This window comes from Dermacentor andersoni, chromosome 2 (genome assembly GCF_023375885.2).
Source record: "Dermacentor andersoni chromosome 2, qqDerAnde1_hic_scaffold, whole genome shotgun sequence".
Classification (NCBI taxonomy): domain Eukaryota; kingdom Metazoa; phylum Arthropoda; class Arachnida; order Ixodida; family Ixodidae; genus Dermacentor; species Dermacentor andersoni.
In genome coordinates, this window is record NC_092815.1 from 240,819,438 (window position 1) to 240,836,028 (window position 16,591).

Here is a 16,591-nt window from a genome sequence, read left to right on the forward strand (position 1 = left end):
CACAGTGCTTGCCTACGTCGCACATGGCTGGTGGTCTAGTAACGAGTGACAACCAGCAGCACAAGCAGATTGGTCAGTGCCCCACCTGTTTACACTGACAGTCACCGTAACTTGTACTGCGAATCAATCTGGTGACGCAGGTACCTGCTGCCATAGCCAACACAGTGACATGAACTACCCGGCATCCTAGTGTTACCTCCTTTCCTACATGCACGTTTCTTTTTGTTCTTTCGGTGGCCACTAATGTGTTGCTCACACTTGGTGCCCCACCTGCTCTCAATATGGATGTGGTCTGTTTTGTGGGAATCGCCATTTCGCAGCCACTTTTACAGGCCTTTCCACCCATGTGGATATCAACTTCATACACTTCAAACCATGTAATCATGTATGATAGTCTCTGTTCACGCCAAATCATGGCCAAAGAAGGCCACAAGCACGCTTTACCCATGGCTGCAGCAGGAAAGGACAAACAGGGAGCACCAATCACACTACATGTAAACAGGGAGTTTGTGTCACTGTGTGGACTGCAGGAGCAGGTGCTTTACCTCGAGAGGCCATTGGCCAATACAACTGAACAGGCTGCCACATCCCAGAAATGTAACACGGCAACCATGGCCAAGTGGGACAACATTGAAACAAGATTATGCAATCAAATCACTTCAGCATACTCTAACATAATGCTCAATCTATACATTGGCACTATGCATTGGCTACGATCTACATGACAACAGTGAGCATACACGCACACGGGTTGCTTGCGGCACATTCAACCGTCCGACTGTAGGTATAGTGCTTGCCTTCGTCGCACACTGCAGTCTAGTAACAAGCAACAACCAGCAGCGCAAGCAGATTGGACAGTGTGTCCCACATGTTTGCACCGACAGTCGGCGTTGAATATGAGCAGCTTGCATTGCGAAGCAATCGGGTGACGCAAGCATCTGCTGCCACAGCCAACAGTGACATGGAGTGCCCGGCATTTTAGCGTTACCGCCTTTCCAACCTGCATGTTTCTTTTTGTTCTTTTACATGCCACTAATGTGTAACTCACACTTGGTCCCCCACATTCTCTATATATGGGCATGGTCGGTTTTGTGAACATCACTATTTTGCAGTCACTTTTGCAGGCCTTTCCACACATGTGGATATCAACTTCATGCACTTAGAACCATGTAATTATGTATGAGAGTCTCCGTTGACGCCAAATCATAGCCGAGGAAGACCACAAGCAAAATTTGCACACGGCAGCAGCAGGAAAGGACGGAACGGGGAGCACCAACCACGGTGTGCGTGTAAATTCGCAGTCTATGTCACTGTGCGGACTGTAGGAGCAGGCGCTTGCCTCGAGAGACTGTTTCCCAATGCAACTGACCAGGCTCCCACATATGAGAAACGTAACACGGTGACAAGTACCAAGTCGGACAGTGCCGAAACCAGATTCTGCAATCAATCACTTCAATGTAGCTTGCACAAAAACACAGGCTGTCGAACAAGAATAGCAATCCTGAATGAGACTAGGAATTCAATATGGGAATGAGAAAGCTTGCATTCAAGAAAGAAGCCACTCTACCTTGCAAGCATTGAAAGCCAAAAACATTAACAAAAGTTAAATGCTACAAGACACACGCCAATGCTGCATCAGCTATTTCAGGAGAGGAATTGCACATGGCAACATACGCTAGAAAGAAATGCTACACATATGTTATGCTACTAGACAGTGACTGGCATTAAGTATGAGCAACGAATCGGTTGACCTTTATTGTTTGTATGAAGAATAGGAATGATCTCTAACAAAAGTGTGGAATGAAAAAGCTTGCATTCATTGAAACAAAATTATACTTGGCAAGAACTGGCAAGGCCAGGAAGCTCACTAAGGAAGGGCAAGCTGACAGAACACTCTTAGCCAGCGTCATCTGTGCTTGTTCAGAGGTTGCAGGTACATCTGAAGACAAATAATTTTTGTTGTTGAGGTACCTGGATGACTCAGCCAATATCCGTGCTGGTGGAATGATGGCGTAGGCTCTTTTCACTCTTGAAACAGTCGTCCGTAGACTTGATATCTCATCCAAATAATTCTGGAATGGCTTCTTTGTTCGTGGTCTTGCGAATGCAGCTCCAGCCCCTTCCTGTTGGTGTAGATGGGGGCTCCCGTGATGATCAAGATGTACTTGGCACAGACTCTGTTGGGGCAGAACAATGGCACATGAGATACAGCAGAGATTATCCAAACTCATGTAGTGTTTTCTTTTATGTTCGAACTAATTATGCTGAACTGTAAACATAAACAAATGTTCATATCATCTGCTACAAACAACTGCCATGTATCTCAAGACTAGCAAGCCAATACAGCATATATCAAGCATATTTATTTCTGAACCAGATGTTGTTTACCTTGTAGTAGCAGCCAAAGTCCACACAATGACCTTGTTGTAGCAGGCAGCAGCTTTTGTTTAGGGCATGAAGTGTGTTGCTTTATACTGGTGCCATCCTCATTACTGCATGTCTGGAACAGAAATTTTGACTGCATCAGAAATCGAATAAGCACAATTTTGCAATATAAAATGTGTAAAGGTGCGACATATACATTGCAATGGTTTGTGACTACAGAACACATGCAAATGTACACTGTTTGTTCTAGGGTGCTTAAGCAGCATGGTAAATAAATATGGTTACTCTCCGTAAAATTGATGTCTGCGTAACTACAATGCATGTCAACAGCTTAAATATTATTAAGATCACAAATAAGTACATTTGTGCGCTCGTTTATACACTAGAAGAGATCACACTGCTGATTTCACAAGCAAATAGATGAAAGACATGAAGCTATTAGAAATGATGCATTCTTTTTGTGCATGAACGTGACGCACTGCTTCACTACTGCAAAAATAGATGTCCTGAGGTAAGCCAAACTGAACAGCAAGAACATTTGGAACCAACAGGTACGAAATATGGGTGAATTATCATGTGTGCAACAGTTTAATACATTAAATTCAGTACTTTAGCTTCAGTTTATCAAAAGGTTATTCAGTTCTGTGAACGAAAGAAGTTGCCGGCGGACTCGAAAAAAAAAATATATTGATAAGGCAACTCAGTCACTTATGGCTACGGCTACAACGAGATGAAAAATGTGACGCGCGTTCCGATATCGTTTCTCTTTCGTGGATGTGTGTATAATGATGGCCTCGCAACTGAAAGTTTATTTCGGAAACAGCAACGGAGGCTCCTGACTGCCCTTATGCAATGCAGCATCTAGTTCGTTAAGTTAACGAGACGAATAAATTACATAGCGATTGAAGCAGTGACGTTAAACGACTCACCGGTATTGCTGTCCCCAGTTGCAGCAGGACCCGGCTCCCATTTCGATGCAGACGTGTTCCACATGGCTCACGACTGAAACCTAGCTTTCAGGCTTACACCCCAAATTAAATAACGCGAGACATCGAAGCGCAGTAAACTGGTGTTAGCACAATATAACCAACCAATGTACGAACCAAGGAATCCGTACCTGCCGCGCACGCGAACATACCGGTAAAAACCATAGAATAAAGAACAACTTTAAAAACTTTAAATCCAGGCCAGAGGTCACGTGGGAGGTCAATGATGCTGAACGCTATTTTGCGTTTGAAATGACAAAAAACAACAAAGTTGGTAATGAAAAGTACAATGTAAAATTAGTAATTATAATTTTGTAGTCTTTATCATGCAATAAAAACGCTTCGTTTACTGTTGAAGAAAGTTTGTAGGTTAAAATTGCGCTTACTACGGCGCCTCTAGCGGGAGATAATGTGCTCAACGGGGAACTTTTTTAATTGGTGTACTATGCCTGTTTCTTTAGCAGCGCCGCGCGGTCGATTTTTTCGCCCTCTGTGGCCATTTGTTGAACTTGAGTGTGCTACCCCTGCTAGAAATCTATCAAGCGTGATGAGGTACCGCGTGAGAGTAAGGGCGAAGCCTGGCGTCACTCGGAGCACTCTCGCCATCAGCGCGCCGAGCGAGATAGTAGCGCCCCGCTGTGGCCCCGCAGCCGCTCCGGCCACCTAAGCCGTGGTCCGTTTACTTTTCTGGCCGATAGTACATATGGATATTTCATTTTCTGTAAGTGAAAACGACGATGGCATTTGTACTTGGGGTACGTGCTGCAAGTACTCCACTGTTCCTGAACGAATGTGCAAAGACTTCACTCTTTCTCTGTCGCGTTTATATGGGGATGGACAAAGGAACGAACAAGCCGGACAAACCTATTACGGTGTGTCCGCGATGGGCGGCTTCGTTTTATCGCATATATTGCTGAGGCAGTTTATTAACCGTTTTTGGTGCCTTCGAGATGTTCAGGATCCTTTCCCGCCGCACACTTTATCAGGTACGTCTGGCCATTGCTTTGCCCGAGCTTGTCGTCTCTTCCAATAGAATGGAAGGTCGAGAACAGTGTTACTTGCAGGAGGCTGCTGAATCGCGTCGGTTCCTGTTGGCACAATGTTCGATTTAATATTTAAGCACAGTGTCCCGGAAAAAAAAGTTATGCATGGATTTATGCGACGTTGTTCTTCCAATTTCGTTGTACCCGACTCAATTATCTGGGGGAGCGTGCCGTAAAGTGTTGATACGTGTACAAGGCATGCCTGTGCGTCTAGGGTGACACCTTTCTTCTTTATATTACATTCTGGCGTCTTTCCAGTTAAAGCGCATGGCTGCGTGAAAATAAGTTCTTGTGTCCATGAGGTGGCCACTGTTTCTTGTTCCGCAAACGTACCAGAAACGATTGAGCACGTGTTCCTGGAATGCTGAGATGGTGTGTTCTTTTGGGACCTCCTGCAAAAGACCTTTAAGAAATATTGCCTTTTTGGTGCACAGGAATAAACAGGGCTTAAAGTCTCCCTTCACCCTTCAACAGAGTGTAAGGCGGCGAACAGTATATATATATATATATATATATATATATATATATATATATATATATATATATATATATATATATATATATATATATATATATATATATATATATATATATGGCAATAAAAGCAGGCTGGGTCCGTTGGTGTAGCGTCAAAAAAAACAATAAATGAAAACGACGTACGTGGAAACAAGTTCTTTACTGTCTAACGTTACGATTGGCGCGCTAGCCGAAACGTTAGCCAATAAAGAACGCGTTTCCACGTACGTCATATATATGTATACACATGCATATATGTATATGTATATATATATACATATATGCATGAGAAGAAGGGAAACGAAGGGTCTCGAATCTGTTATGGAAACTTTGTTACGTATGACACAATCTTAAAAATGTGTCATAAAATTGTGCCATTGCTTGGATCATTCATAATTCTAGCATTGCAATCAAATAAATAATCATGACCTACTTGTTAGAACACCCGGTTTCTGTGTTCGACGGCAGAGGTTCGATCCCCACATCGGTTACAGATTATTTTATTTGTCTTAAAGCAAGGCGAGACAGGAACCTACCCATATACATACTTCAATTTGCCAAGAATGAGGCAAAGAAAGCTTCACTAAAAAATACGAGCAACACCTGTTGCGCCCCCTGCGGTCCAAGGGGGTGACTACGCTTTGGTGCTGATGACGTGGACCTCGCCTGCCAATACGGCCATACACCTCTACTTTGTCCTTGTTTTTGCGAAATCCTATTTATTGGAGAGCTTTAGATTAGGGGACGCAAGCGGCTTGCGTACGCAAGAACTAGGGGTGACGGTGCTGTGCATGCGTACGGTACTGTACGGTACTGCATGCGCAGACTCAGATGTAGGGGTCTGCGCATGCGTATTACCGTGGCCCCTAGTTCTTGCGTACGAAAGCCGCTTGCTTCCCTAATCCAAAGCTCTCTATCGCCTCGTCATGTAATGGGAAATGGCGGGAATCGTGGCGATATGCCGGCGTTCGGCCTGAACACTCACTAAGATACTGCGGGCCGGTAGGGCGAACTGTGTGCAACCGTGGCAGAAGCCCCCACACTTCAGAGAGGGCGCGTGTTCGCAGGCCCGCTCAGCTGAAGGAGCAGCTCCGTTGCCGCGTGTCGGACGTGGTGTCGTGCGACCTGTTCAACCGCGAGCAGGGCAAGTTTCTGCCTGAGAAGCATGACCGCGAAGGCGCCTACGACGTGGTCGTCACTTCCATGCTGCTCGAGGCCGTCATCCAGGACCTGGACACCTACGCCAGGGTCATCAAGAGGCACAGTTCCTTCTTTCTCACTCTCGAAGGGACGCTGCAGAATGCGGGCATAGTAAATAAGAAGATGTGAATTATTGATAAACGCTGCCTGGCACCAGCTGCATGGCTGGTACCTGGCCTAGGATGCATACAGTTTATGTCTAAGTAGACAGCGGTACGCTAAGTTTACATAATGTACAATGCACGCAGCTGCATTTGCGCCAGGCTGTAAAGAGCGTTCAAAGCGCCATTGTAACATTTTCGTTTCAATAGAGCGGCAAATGAAAGCGATGTTGTGCGAGGCCCGCGTTATTGAACTTCGCCGCACCTGCGTTGATATCGCACGCATACAGCGGCGTGTTTGTCTGCGTCGAGCACGTGAGTTTTCCTCCGCACCACATTCAAGAGTTACTAAAGCTGTACCTGACAGGTATTTTCAGACACGTTGCGACACGTTGCCACGATGTGTTCTGATATTTCTACCATGTTTTAATTATACTGTCGACTTTTCCGTCTGTTCACCTCGTTTCCTCCACACTGCTAATCGATGTTCAAAGTCACTCGCGCGCTATACAGTTACGGTGAAGTCAAGCAGGCATTCCTCATCTCATTCAACCTATCTATGACTCTCTATTCTTAATTATAGCATGAAACGATATCCCGCTGTAAAGAAAACGAAGTGACCGTAAGCTATCGTGTCGTGGTTCCAACAAGCTGGCACTGTCCAGTATGTTTCTCAACATCGATTAGTAGGTTCATGTTAGCGCTAGTTGAGTCGTGTTACGAAGGAACACGTGAGTGAATCAACGAGAGAAGGGCTTGGTTTGTGCTTACGGATTTGAGACCCGAATTGTTCGGACGCTTCAGGCACATTCACACCGTCATCGCGGCCCCACCACCGCTATTCTGTCCCGCCAGTGATGGTGCGTGCGCGGAAGGCTAGATGGTCTACAGATTTGCGGACTCTATTTGGCTACCCGCCGCGGTTTCTTAGTGGCCACGGTGTTGGGCTGCTGAGCACGAGGTCGCGGGATCGAATCCCGACCACGGCGGCCGCATTTCGATGGCGGCGAAATGCGAAAACACCCGCGGGTACTTCGATTTAGGTTAAAGAACCCCATGTGGTCCGAACTTCCAGAGTCCCCCATTACGGCGTGCCTCATAATCACATCGTGGTTTTGCCACGTAAAACCCAATAATTATTATTGACTCTATTTCGCTGCAAGAACGACGCAGCGAAGTGGATGCAAGATCAGCGCCCCGCTCAGTCGGCTCGCAGGTGGAGCCGGCCAAGCGTAATTCTGCCTTTCACTACTGGCACGAAGGCTTTGCGCACGCACGCTACAAGCACATTAACGCTCCTGCTGAGCTGTGCTGTGCATATACTGGTCCGAGCTCAACGGCTAGTAAATGTAAAGTTGTTTAATATTTCACTGGGGTTATTATTAACTTCGGCGCTTTTCCTTCTGCCTCATCTCGTGCGCCATCGATGCGCGACTCCTGCAGCGGCCCCTGGCGACGCTCCACATAACGCCAGCGTTGTGAGACGCCTGGTAGTTGCCAGGGCGCTGCTCCTATACTGCACAGCAGCAGTTGCCCTGCCTGCTGCGTCGCGCCCACGTGTCACGCTCGCGTATGGTTACGACACTGTCGGACAAGTTCAAGCCTAGCGTCAAGCCTTGCTCCGCCCTTTCGGCAATACTACAATTTTTTTAAATTTACTGGTAGGTATAACCCACTGGCGCATCGTAACGACTGTTTAAGGAAACTGCGCGACAGAATATCCATCGTCCCAAACATTATCTGTCAAACAGCGTAGCAGCTTCCGAACTTGTACGCCTTGATACTTATTTTTTGAACTTAGACCTAGAGTCCGTAAACACTCTTGATGCTGATTGGAAGGCTTGGTCATTGTTGCTCGGCTTCTAGACGATTAATCCCACTCGCAAGCTAAGATATATGACGTTTCTAATAGCGAAATGCGTATGCAGTTGTTACGCGGTAACAAAACAGTAACAGAACTACACGGTGACAAGAAACCTACGACATACAGCGCTACAACTGCTTTAATGAAATTCGCAATTAAGGATACCTCACGCACTTGCTAGTTCTTATGTCCGTGCCGGTATCAAACCTCTTTGATCGCAACTTGGATCACTAGGTAGTCCATGGTACATGACAGAACATCGGGCTTCTGTTGCGGGAACTGCGTTGGAAAGCAACCGCCGGACCAACTATAGTCACTGCGTGTGTACGCTGGGTATGTGTCATTCTTCAATGACAAAGACAAATCCTTCAAAATTTATCCGGTACTGGGTGGTATCAAACCCACGTCGTACACATATTTGGGAGCCCACGGCAAAACCAGAAATGAGGCAGTGCAGGGTGACATGAGCAGGGCCTCGTTTGAAGTCAGAGAAACTCAAAGCGAAATTAATTTTGAAGAAAGATTCAGAAACATGGATCAAAGTAAATGGCCGGCTAAACTGCACAAGTATCTGTACCTAAAAAGCGTGGATGCAGAATGGAGGATTAGGTCCAGAAAGTTGGCAACCAAGTTCAGGGTAACCGAAAGGGTAAATAGGCAACCAGGAATTATCAGAAAGAAAGTGAGAAAAACAGAGATATTGAATTGGATGCAAAGAATGGAAACAACAACGACCATAGAGATTTACAAGAATGAGAAGAAAGAAATTAGAAGGGAAAATATGTACGATAACACAAAGGGCAGTTTCTTGCTATTTGAGGCTCCAGCTGGTTGCCTAAGGACAAAAACATAGCGGAGCAAATATTCGCAATTAGATTAGGCATGTGCATGCGGCAGAAAAAATGCGGTGACCACTCCGCACATGCTAATTGAATACGAAGGAATCCACTCAGTGAGACCAGTCCGTCACGTATAACTTCCAGAAGCGCTTGGATTTAAAGTAGACGGAAGTATCAACCAGTCAGCAGTCAAGATAAGCAAGAGACGTTTAGAGTATTGCTGAAAAAAAAAAGCAGGAAAGATACATACGACAGGATCACAACGGGCATAGGCAGCGGTACAAACTATATAGAGAAGATTAAAAAGAGGTATACAAGAATACTAACACAGAATCTCTAGCACAGATGCACGTCGACTTTACACTCACGGTTTTCCTGTATAAATTATAGGTTATGGTTTTGATTTGTTTCCCTTGCTATATGTACCGCAAACGCGATCACATTTATCCATATACGTCAAGCCTGTTTCACAAATCTTTCAGTTGCGAGCAAGCGCCTTGTCAGCTGTCGGTTCTTGCTGTTTAGTCTTCCTGGTACGCTTCAAGGAACCAGGAAGGGCCAAGGGCCAGGATGAACAACCAGCCCGGTTTTCAATCCTGCCATAACATTGCTTCAAAGCTTTTCGCAGTACCGTCGACCGTCATCCTCAAACGGTTTCTACCGATTTTTTCTGTTATTATTTTCAATATTAGATAATGCATGCTACACTAAGAGGTACGAAATCTATGCGCAATAGCACAAGCCAGGGCATAGAGTACGATAACTATAGGGTGACAAGTAAGCAAGCCCCCTCCTTTTCACACCCTGGACAACATCGGGTGTTGGCACGCCGCGGTGTGCAGGGTTCACGGCCTGCTGCGTCGCCAAGGCCACGTGATGATGAGCGGCGTGCTGGGCATGACCTACTGGGACATGAAGGCGGGCAAGTTCAACTGCGTCACCCTCACCAAGGAGAACGTGGAGAAGGTGCTGCGCGACGCCGGCTTCATGGACCTCGAGTGGACCATCGTGGACCGCGAGTACTTCCACTCGGTCAGCGACTACACAAAGTCCTTCCTGGTGCTCGCCCGCAAGCCCTGAGCTCCCGCCCAGGACCACAATAAATCGCTATCCTCGTAGTCACAGCGATCGGCTTGCAGTTTCTCTGGCATGCGATGTACTCCATGGTACATGACAGAAAATGGGCTGCTTCTGCTGAAGGAACCGCGTTCGAAACCAACCGTCGGACCAACATGGGTCATTGCGTGTGTACGTTGGGTATGTGCCACTCTCCAACGACAAAAAAAGTCCTTCAATATTTATCCGGTGCTACGCGGTATCGAAACCGCTGTGCTGTGGCCAGCAGTCATAGAAAGGACTAGAGGCAGAGCTGCTGCTTTTGCTTTTGCAGAAGAAAAAATTCAACGAAGATTACGATACTCCCTAATGCGAAATTTTAGTGCCGTTCTATACGTTTTTTTATTTATTTCGTGATATATTAAGGCAAAGAATTTGACAGAGGCATGTAGCGGAGCCGGCAATTGTCGTATATCTGATCTGCGGGTCAAGCGCGTCGGCTTTTGTAGATGACTCTTCAGAGGTTCCAGTGTAATCGCTGGTGCCGCGTGGCTTCCAAAAAGTGCTAGACAATTCGTATCACGCATGAAATCAATTACAAAGCAATTGCAAACTATGACAATTCAAACAAGCACGAACGAGACCAAACCAAGCAAAAGCAAACAAGCGCGAGCAAACGATACGAAACGAGAGATACGAGTACGCATCGAGCGGTCGGGTAGGTCCGCATGACACCAGTTTCCCGCGCGCACGTCACTGAAGGGACCACTCTCATTGTTCTCCGCCGTTCGCGGCTCGCGTCTTTCATTTATCGCTCCGCGTTCGCTCTTTGATCTTTCGCTGTGTTCGTTCGCTCGATTACGCTGCCGCCGCCGCTCGCCGCAGGAAGGGGCGTCTAAGAGCTGCGCTCTAAAATGAAAACATGGATTAACTTAGCATGTCTGAAGCGTTACATACAGGATGTTTATATTTCTAGCTGCAACGTTTTCTTTTCTTAAATTGTACAGTAATAAAACTCATGATGAGCTTATCATTATACCATCGTGTGGCCTGATTGGCAGCCTTTGATATGAGGCAATTTCCGTAGTTATGTATGTGATTTAAAAGAGTTGCGTTAATATATTTTAATCCAAAGAATTATTCTGCGAGTCCAGCCACTTTCTGGCGGCCAAGCCTATCTCGCCGTTTTCGTGGACCGATCACGGTTATAATGCAGTCTAAAATTATGTGCCACATTGGCTAATGGTATGTGCTACAGCATATATGCCACTAGGTTTCAGTCTGCTTTGAATCTTGTATCTTGCCATTACAAACACTATCTTATAAATATCAGCAAAACAACTTTAATCTCTACAGTTGCGCCAGCCAAACATGTTGAGTCGACCAACTGCAGTAGAGTTGGCTGAAATCATCGTGTTAGGTGACAACGCATTCGAACAGTCTTAATGCCGGTTCTTGACGTTATGTATCCAAACGATGAAAATTTCAATAATCAAGCTCTTGTTAGAGCTGCAGAGAGAGAGAGAGCAACTTTAGTGAAAATGCCTGCAGAGTCGGTTAGGCTCCCTCCACGCAGGGAGGACAAGCTTTTACCGCGACGCGGCCACTACGTCAGTCTCGTGCATTGTGCTCCTCGAGGTCTTGGTTCCTCGCTACTTCCGCGGGTCCGAGAGGGCCGTCGCCCCCTTCCTGGGGGTGCTGCCCCCCTTCTCCTCGGTTTCGCGCGGTCACTGCCTCTCTAGAGCTGCCGAGACCTGCTGGACGGCCTTGAGTTGTGTCTCTTGGTCATAGCTCCTCGTTGCAGCCTCTAGCTGCGGCGGGATCGTCGTCTTCTCGCTGGCTTCTCGCGGATTTATGCTACAGTCCCAAAGGATGTGAGCCGCGGTGGCTCTCTTCTTCGCGCACAGTCTACACATGTCACTCGCGTACACGCTCGGACACACGTGCTTAGCTATCACCGGGGTGAGCAGGGACCCCGTCTGTAACTGCCTATATAACACTGCCTCCTTCCGGGTAAGCCCGGGGTGAGGTGGCAGCATAGTCTGTCTGTTCAGTCTGTACCACTTCACTATTTCGTTGAAGGTGGTCATCTTGTCCTTGGCACTGCACCGCCACCAACACTCCGAGTCGGCCGTGCTTGCAGCTGCGCGGTTGGTTAGTCCTCACGCGGCCGAGTTGGCCGTCTCGTTGTGGTCCACGTTCCCGCGTTCCGACACGTCACTGCCCATGTGGGCCGGAAACGACATGGGCAGTGACTCGCGGATTTATGCTATTTTTTCCCTCTAACTGGTGCAGAAATAATAAACTCTTAAGTGCTTCCAAAACTATGGCATGAAGTTATAAACTAGAAACATGTCATGTGCAATTGCCGTGAACCCTTCGGGATGCTCCACTGCCCAGGGTCGATGAAATGGTGCATACTTCGATAAAACGCTAAACTTGGCACGCAAAAAAAAATTTGACTTGCCATCCTCGTCCTGCGAAAGTGGATGTTCAGCGAAGCTGTTGAAAACTGCCCACTTAAACTGCTGACGCGTGTATGCCATGCTTTATTGCTCCATTCCTCCTCCGCGGCGCACTGTTCAACCGCATGGTAATGCGCACATGCGGACTTCTTTGTGTTTGCTGGGATTCCACGGCAATGCGACCAGCGGCTATCCATAGCGGTGCTGCAACAACAATAAAATCGGTTGCTAGGCTGGTTCTTTTATATATGAAAATCTTGTGACGTCACTCCCCACGCTGCTAGATGCCGTCAGCGCGGCAGCTTTTGCCAGAAAACGTACGCGGGGAGCGCTGCGCGCTTCGCATTGTTAGTGGAAGCGCCTTATCACCAATTATGTGGTCTGGATGCTTATTTTGTGCTTGTTCTTTATTGAAACGAATGATGTGCTGCTGTGCTGTATGCTGTATGCGTGATGCAAAATGTATGCACTTTTCGCTTCAATCGCTGAAGGTTTTTTGTTATCTCTGAGCACTATGCCGCGAAAAATCCTGACGAATCAGAGGCTAGCCGCTTCGCTGTAATATCTGAAACAAGGTATACCTTCCCGTTCTTGGTATCGTTTGTTGTATATCGCATGACTTCCACTCCCCTGTTGCCTTTCTGAAGTTAATTGTATTCAACTTTGTGGCTTACACTACTAGAGTATGCCTCTGGTTTGGGGTGGACCATGCAAATCTAATGCTGACCTCATTGAACGTGTTCAAAATAAATTTATATCTATCTTCAAGCACCGATATTGCCGTTCTGGTGACCATAGTTCCATCTTTTCAAATATACCTCAACTCATAACTCTAAAATCAAAACGTAATAAATCAGGCGTTTAGTTCCTGTATAAGGTGCCCCATCGTATTATAATTTGCCTGAAGCTTCTTGATCATGTGCAATTTTTCTTGCCGCAACAATATACCAGGCAACATTCGGCATTCTCTGCCTGTCCTTGTTGCATTAAAGATTGTCTTGTGGCACGACTGCAAAATAACATGTAATACGCATTCTGCCTATATTGACATATTTCAGAGTTCATTTCCTGTGTTTTGTATAAATGTCGAAAATCATGTTATATGAATAACTCCCCTTTACGCACGCCTCCTCCCCTTTCTGTTTCCCTATTTGTTTCTCCATCTCGCATTGATTTGTTCTCCACATTTATTAAAAATACTTTCAGGGTTCAAAGGCACTACAGAAAAGAATGGGGGAATATGCCAAGACGTGCAGCCAACAAAAAAAATAATACAAGGCATATTGTAAAGTGATATTGAACTCGTAGTCATCAATTATGCTGGCGATTGTGCAAGGATGGTGGTTCCATGCGACGCTTGTTCTAGGAATAAAAGAGTCAGTACAAAATTTTGTGCAAGACGGTAGACCCACCTTGACGCGATGATCCTTGAACATATATAATGAGGTGTATGAAAGAGAACGTCCTTCAAATCGTTGTTACAATAATAGATTTTATGAAAAAGGTTAAGGCGACATAACTTTCGACGCAACGAAAGGTCATACAAGTTTAGGGTTTTCGCCATGGATGTGACACTGGAATGGCGTAAATAATTCAATAAGTTTAAACGTGCTGCGCGATTCTGAATGACTTCAAGAGTTTGAATGAGCATAGCCCGAGTAGGATCCCATGTGGCGCACGCGTGCTCTAAGTTAGAACGTACCAAGGTTTGTAAAGTGTTAACTTCAGGGACGATGGTCATTAAAAAAGTTTCGACGCAGTTAACCAAGCATGCGATTCGCGTTGCCGGTTACGTATTCGACATGCGTATTCCACCAAAGATTAGAAGAAATGTAAGCACCAAGGTATTTGTAACTGTGAACAGATGGTAGTGGAATATTGTCACGTGGTGGTGACGTTCAATAACACAGTAGCAATACTGTGAACGACAAAACTAACTTTTATTGGGCGAACCTGTGCCCACAAAACAGGCTACACTTATAGCACAACGATAGTGGCGAACACGCTCGGCGATCGTCGAAAATCTGACCAGCGGGTCAAGCGCGTCGGCTTTTATACAACAGTCGTCGAATGTTCCAGACTAATCGTTGGGACCCGCATGCCTTCCACAAAGTTCTACAACATTCGAGTCCCGCGATGAAATCAGATAATACAAGGTTCAGCGACAACAGACAGCGGATAGAAGCATCGATAACTTTCCAGAAACTTCGGATACATGCAGACGCGTCCCGCGCTGTGCGATAACGTTTGTTAGGCGGCGAAACGTGGTTGCCCGTTAAATATAAGTACACGTGTCAATACCCCCCTCTTAAAAAAAGCATCGACCCGATGCTGCATACAAATGAAAGCAATAAAGAAAAACACCCGTAGCAAAGAAAACAAAAATAAGGAAGTTCGTCAGCGTCCGTAAAAGGGTTTCAGACGCACCACGTGGACCACTTCAGATCGTGTGCGGCGCCGCTGTGAATGCGAAATTCCGTCTGGCACGACCTCATAGTCCAGTGCGCCAATACGTCGGATGATCTTGTACGGTCCGAAATAGCGACGCAAAAGCTTCTCACTCAGTCCTCGTCGGCGTATAGGGGTCCAAACCCAAACACGGTCACCGGGTTGGTACTCTACGAAGCGTCGTCGGAGGTTGCAGTGTCGGCTGTCGGTCCTCTGCTGGCTCTTGATTCGCAGGCGGGCGAGCTGTCGGGCTTCTTCGGCGCGCTGGAGATAGCTAGCGACGTCAACATTCTCTTCGTCAGTTACGTGCGGCAGCATGGCGTCAAGCGTCGTCGTCGGGTTCCTGCCGTAAACCAGCTTAAACGGCGTGATCTGTGTTGTTTCTTGCACCGCCGTGTTGTACGCAAAGGTTACGTATGGCAGGAACGCGTCACACGTCTTGTCTTCGACGTCGACGTACATTGCTAGGATGTCGGCGAGGGTCTTGTTCAGGCGCTCCGTGAGACCATTCGTCTGCGGATGGTAGGCAGTTGTCCTCCTATGGCTTGTCTGGCTGTACTGCAGAATGGCTTGGGTGAGCTCTGCTGTAAAAGCCGTTCCTCTGTCGGTGATGAGGACTTCTGGGGCACCATGTTGCAGCAGGATGTTCTCGACGAAAAATTTCGCCACTTCGGCTGCGCTGCCTTTTGGTAGAACTTTAGTTTCAGCAAAGCGGGTGAGATAGTCCGTCGCCACGACGATCCACTTATTCCCGGATGTTGATATCGGAAACGGCCCCAACAAATCCATCCCAATCTGCTGGAATGGTCGGCGAGGAGGTTCGATCGGCTGTAGTAATCCTGCTCGCCTTGTCGGTGGTGTCTTGCGTCGTTGACAGTCTCGGCATGTCTTGATGTAACGGGCGACTTCGGCGGTCAGACGCGGCCAGTAATACCTTTCCTGTATTCTCGACAGCGTCCGGGAGAATCCGAGGTGCCCAGCGGTTGGATCGTCGTGTAGGGCGTGCAGTATTTCTGGACGCAGCGCTGACGGTACAACAGGAAGGTAGCTGGCGCGGACTGGTGAGAAGTTCTTCCTCACGAGCAGGTTGTTTTGTAACGTGAACGACGACAACCCGCGCTTAAATGCCCTAGGGACAACGTCGGTGTTCCCTTCCAAATACTCGACGAGGCATTTTAGCTCCGGGTCTGCTCGTTGCTGTTTAGTGAAGTCTTCCGCGCTTATTATACCAAGGAAGGTGTCGTCGTCCTCGTCGTCTTGCGGCGGGGGATCGATGGGGGCGCGCGATAAGCAGTCGGCGTCGGAGTGTTTTCTTCCGGACTTGTATATTACCGTGACGTCATATTCTTGTAGTCTGAGGCTCCACCGCGCCAGCCGTCCTGAAGGGTCTTTTAAGTTAGCTAGCCAACACAATGCGTGATGGTCACTGACGACTTTGAATGGCCTGCCATAAAGGTAAGGGCGGAATTTAGCTATAGCCCAAATGATGGCGAGGCATTCCTTTTCAGTCGTAGAATAGTTGCTTTCCGCTTTTGACAGCGACCGGCTAGCATACGATATCACCCTTTCAAGTCCTTCTTTCCTCTGGACTAGGACGGCACCGAGGCCTAGGCTACTGGCGTCAGTGTGGATTTCGGTATCGGCGTCCTCGTCGAAGTGTGCAAGTAGCGGCGGCGACTGCATGCGTC

The 16,591-nt window shown here is 47.1% G+C and overlaps 1 protein-coding gene across 2 annotated transcripts in view; it reads left to right on the top strand.

The window, feature by feature from the left end:
* Positions 1-10,052, top strand: part of LOC126539730 (nicotinamide N-methyltransferase-like) — a 90,356-nt gene extending 80,304 nt beyond the window's left edge. For both annotated transcript variants that reach the window (XM_055075687.2, XM_055075686.2), the window contains 2 exons: positions 5,998-6,189; positions 9,777-10,052. In XM_055075687.2, coding sequence (XP_054931662.1) covers positions 5,998-6,189; positions 9,777-10,014 — 430 coding nt within the window. In that variant the 3' untranslated portion in view covers positions 10,015-10,052. The remainder of the gene's footprint in view (positions 1-5,997; positions 6,190-9,776) is intronic.
* The last annotated feature ends 6,539 nt before the right edge of the window (positions 10,053-16,591 follow it).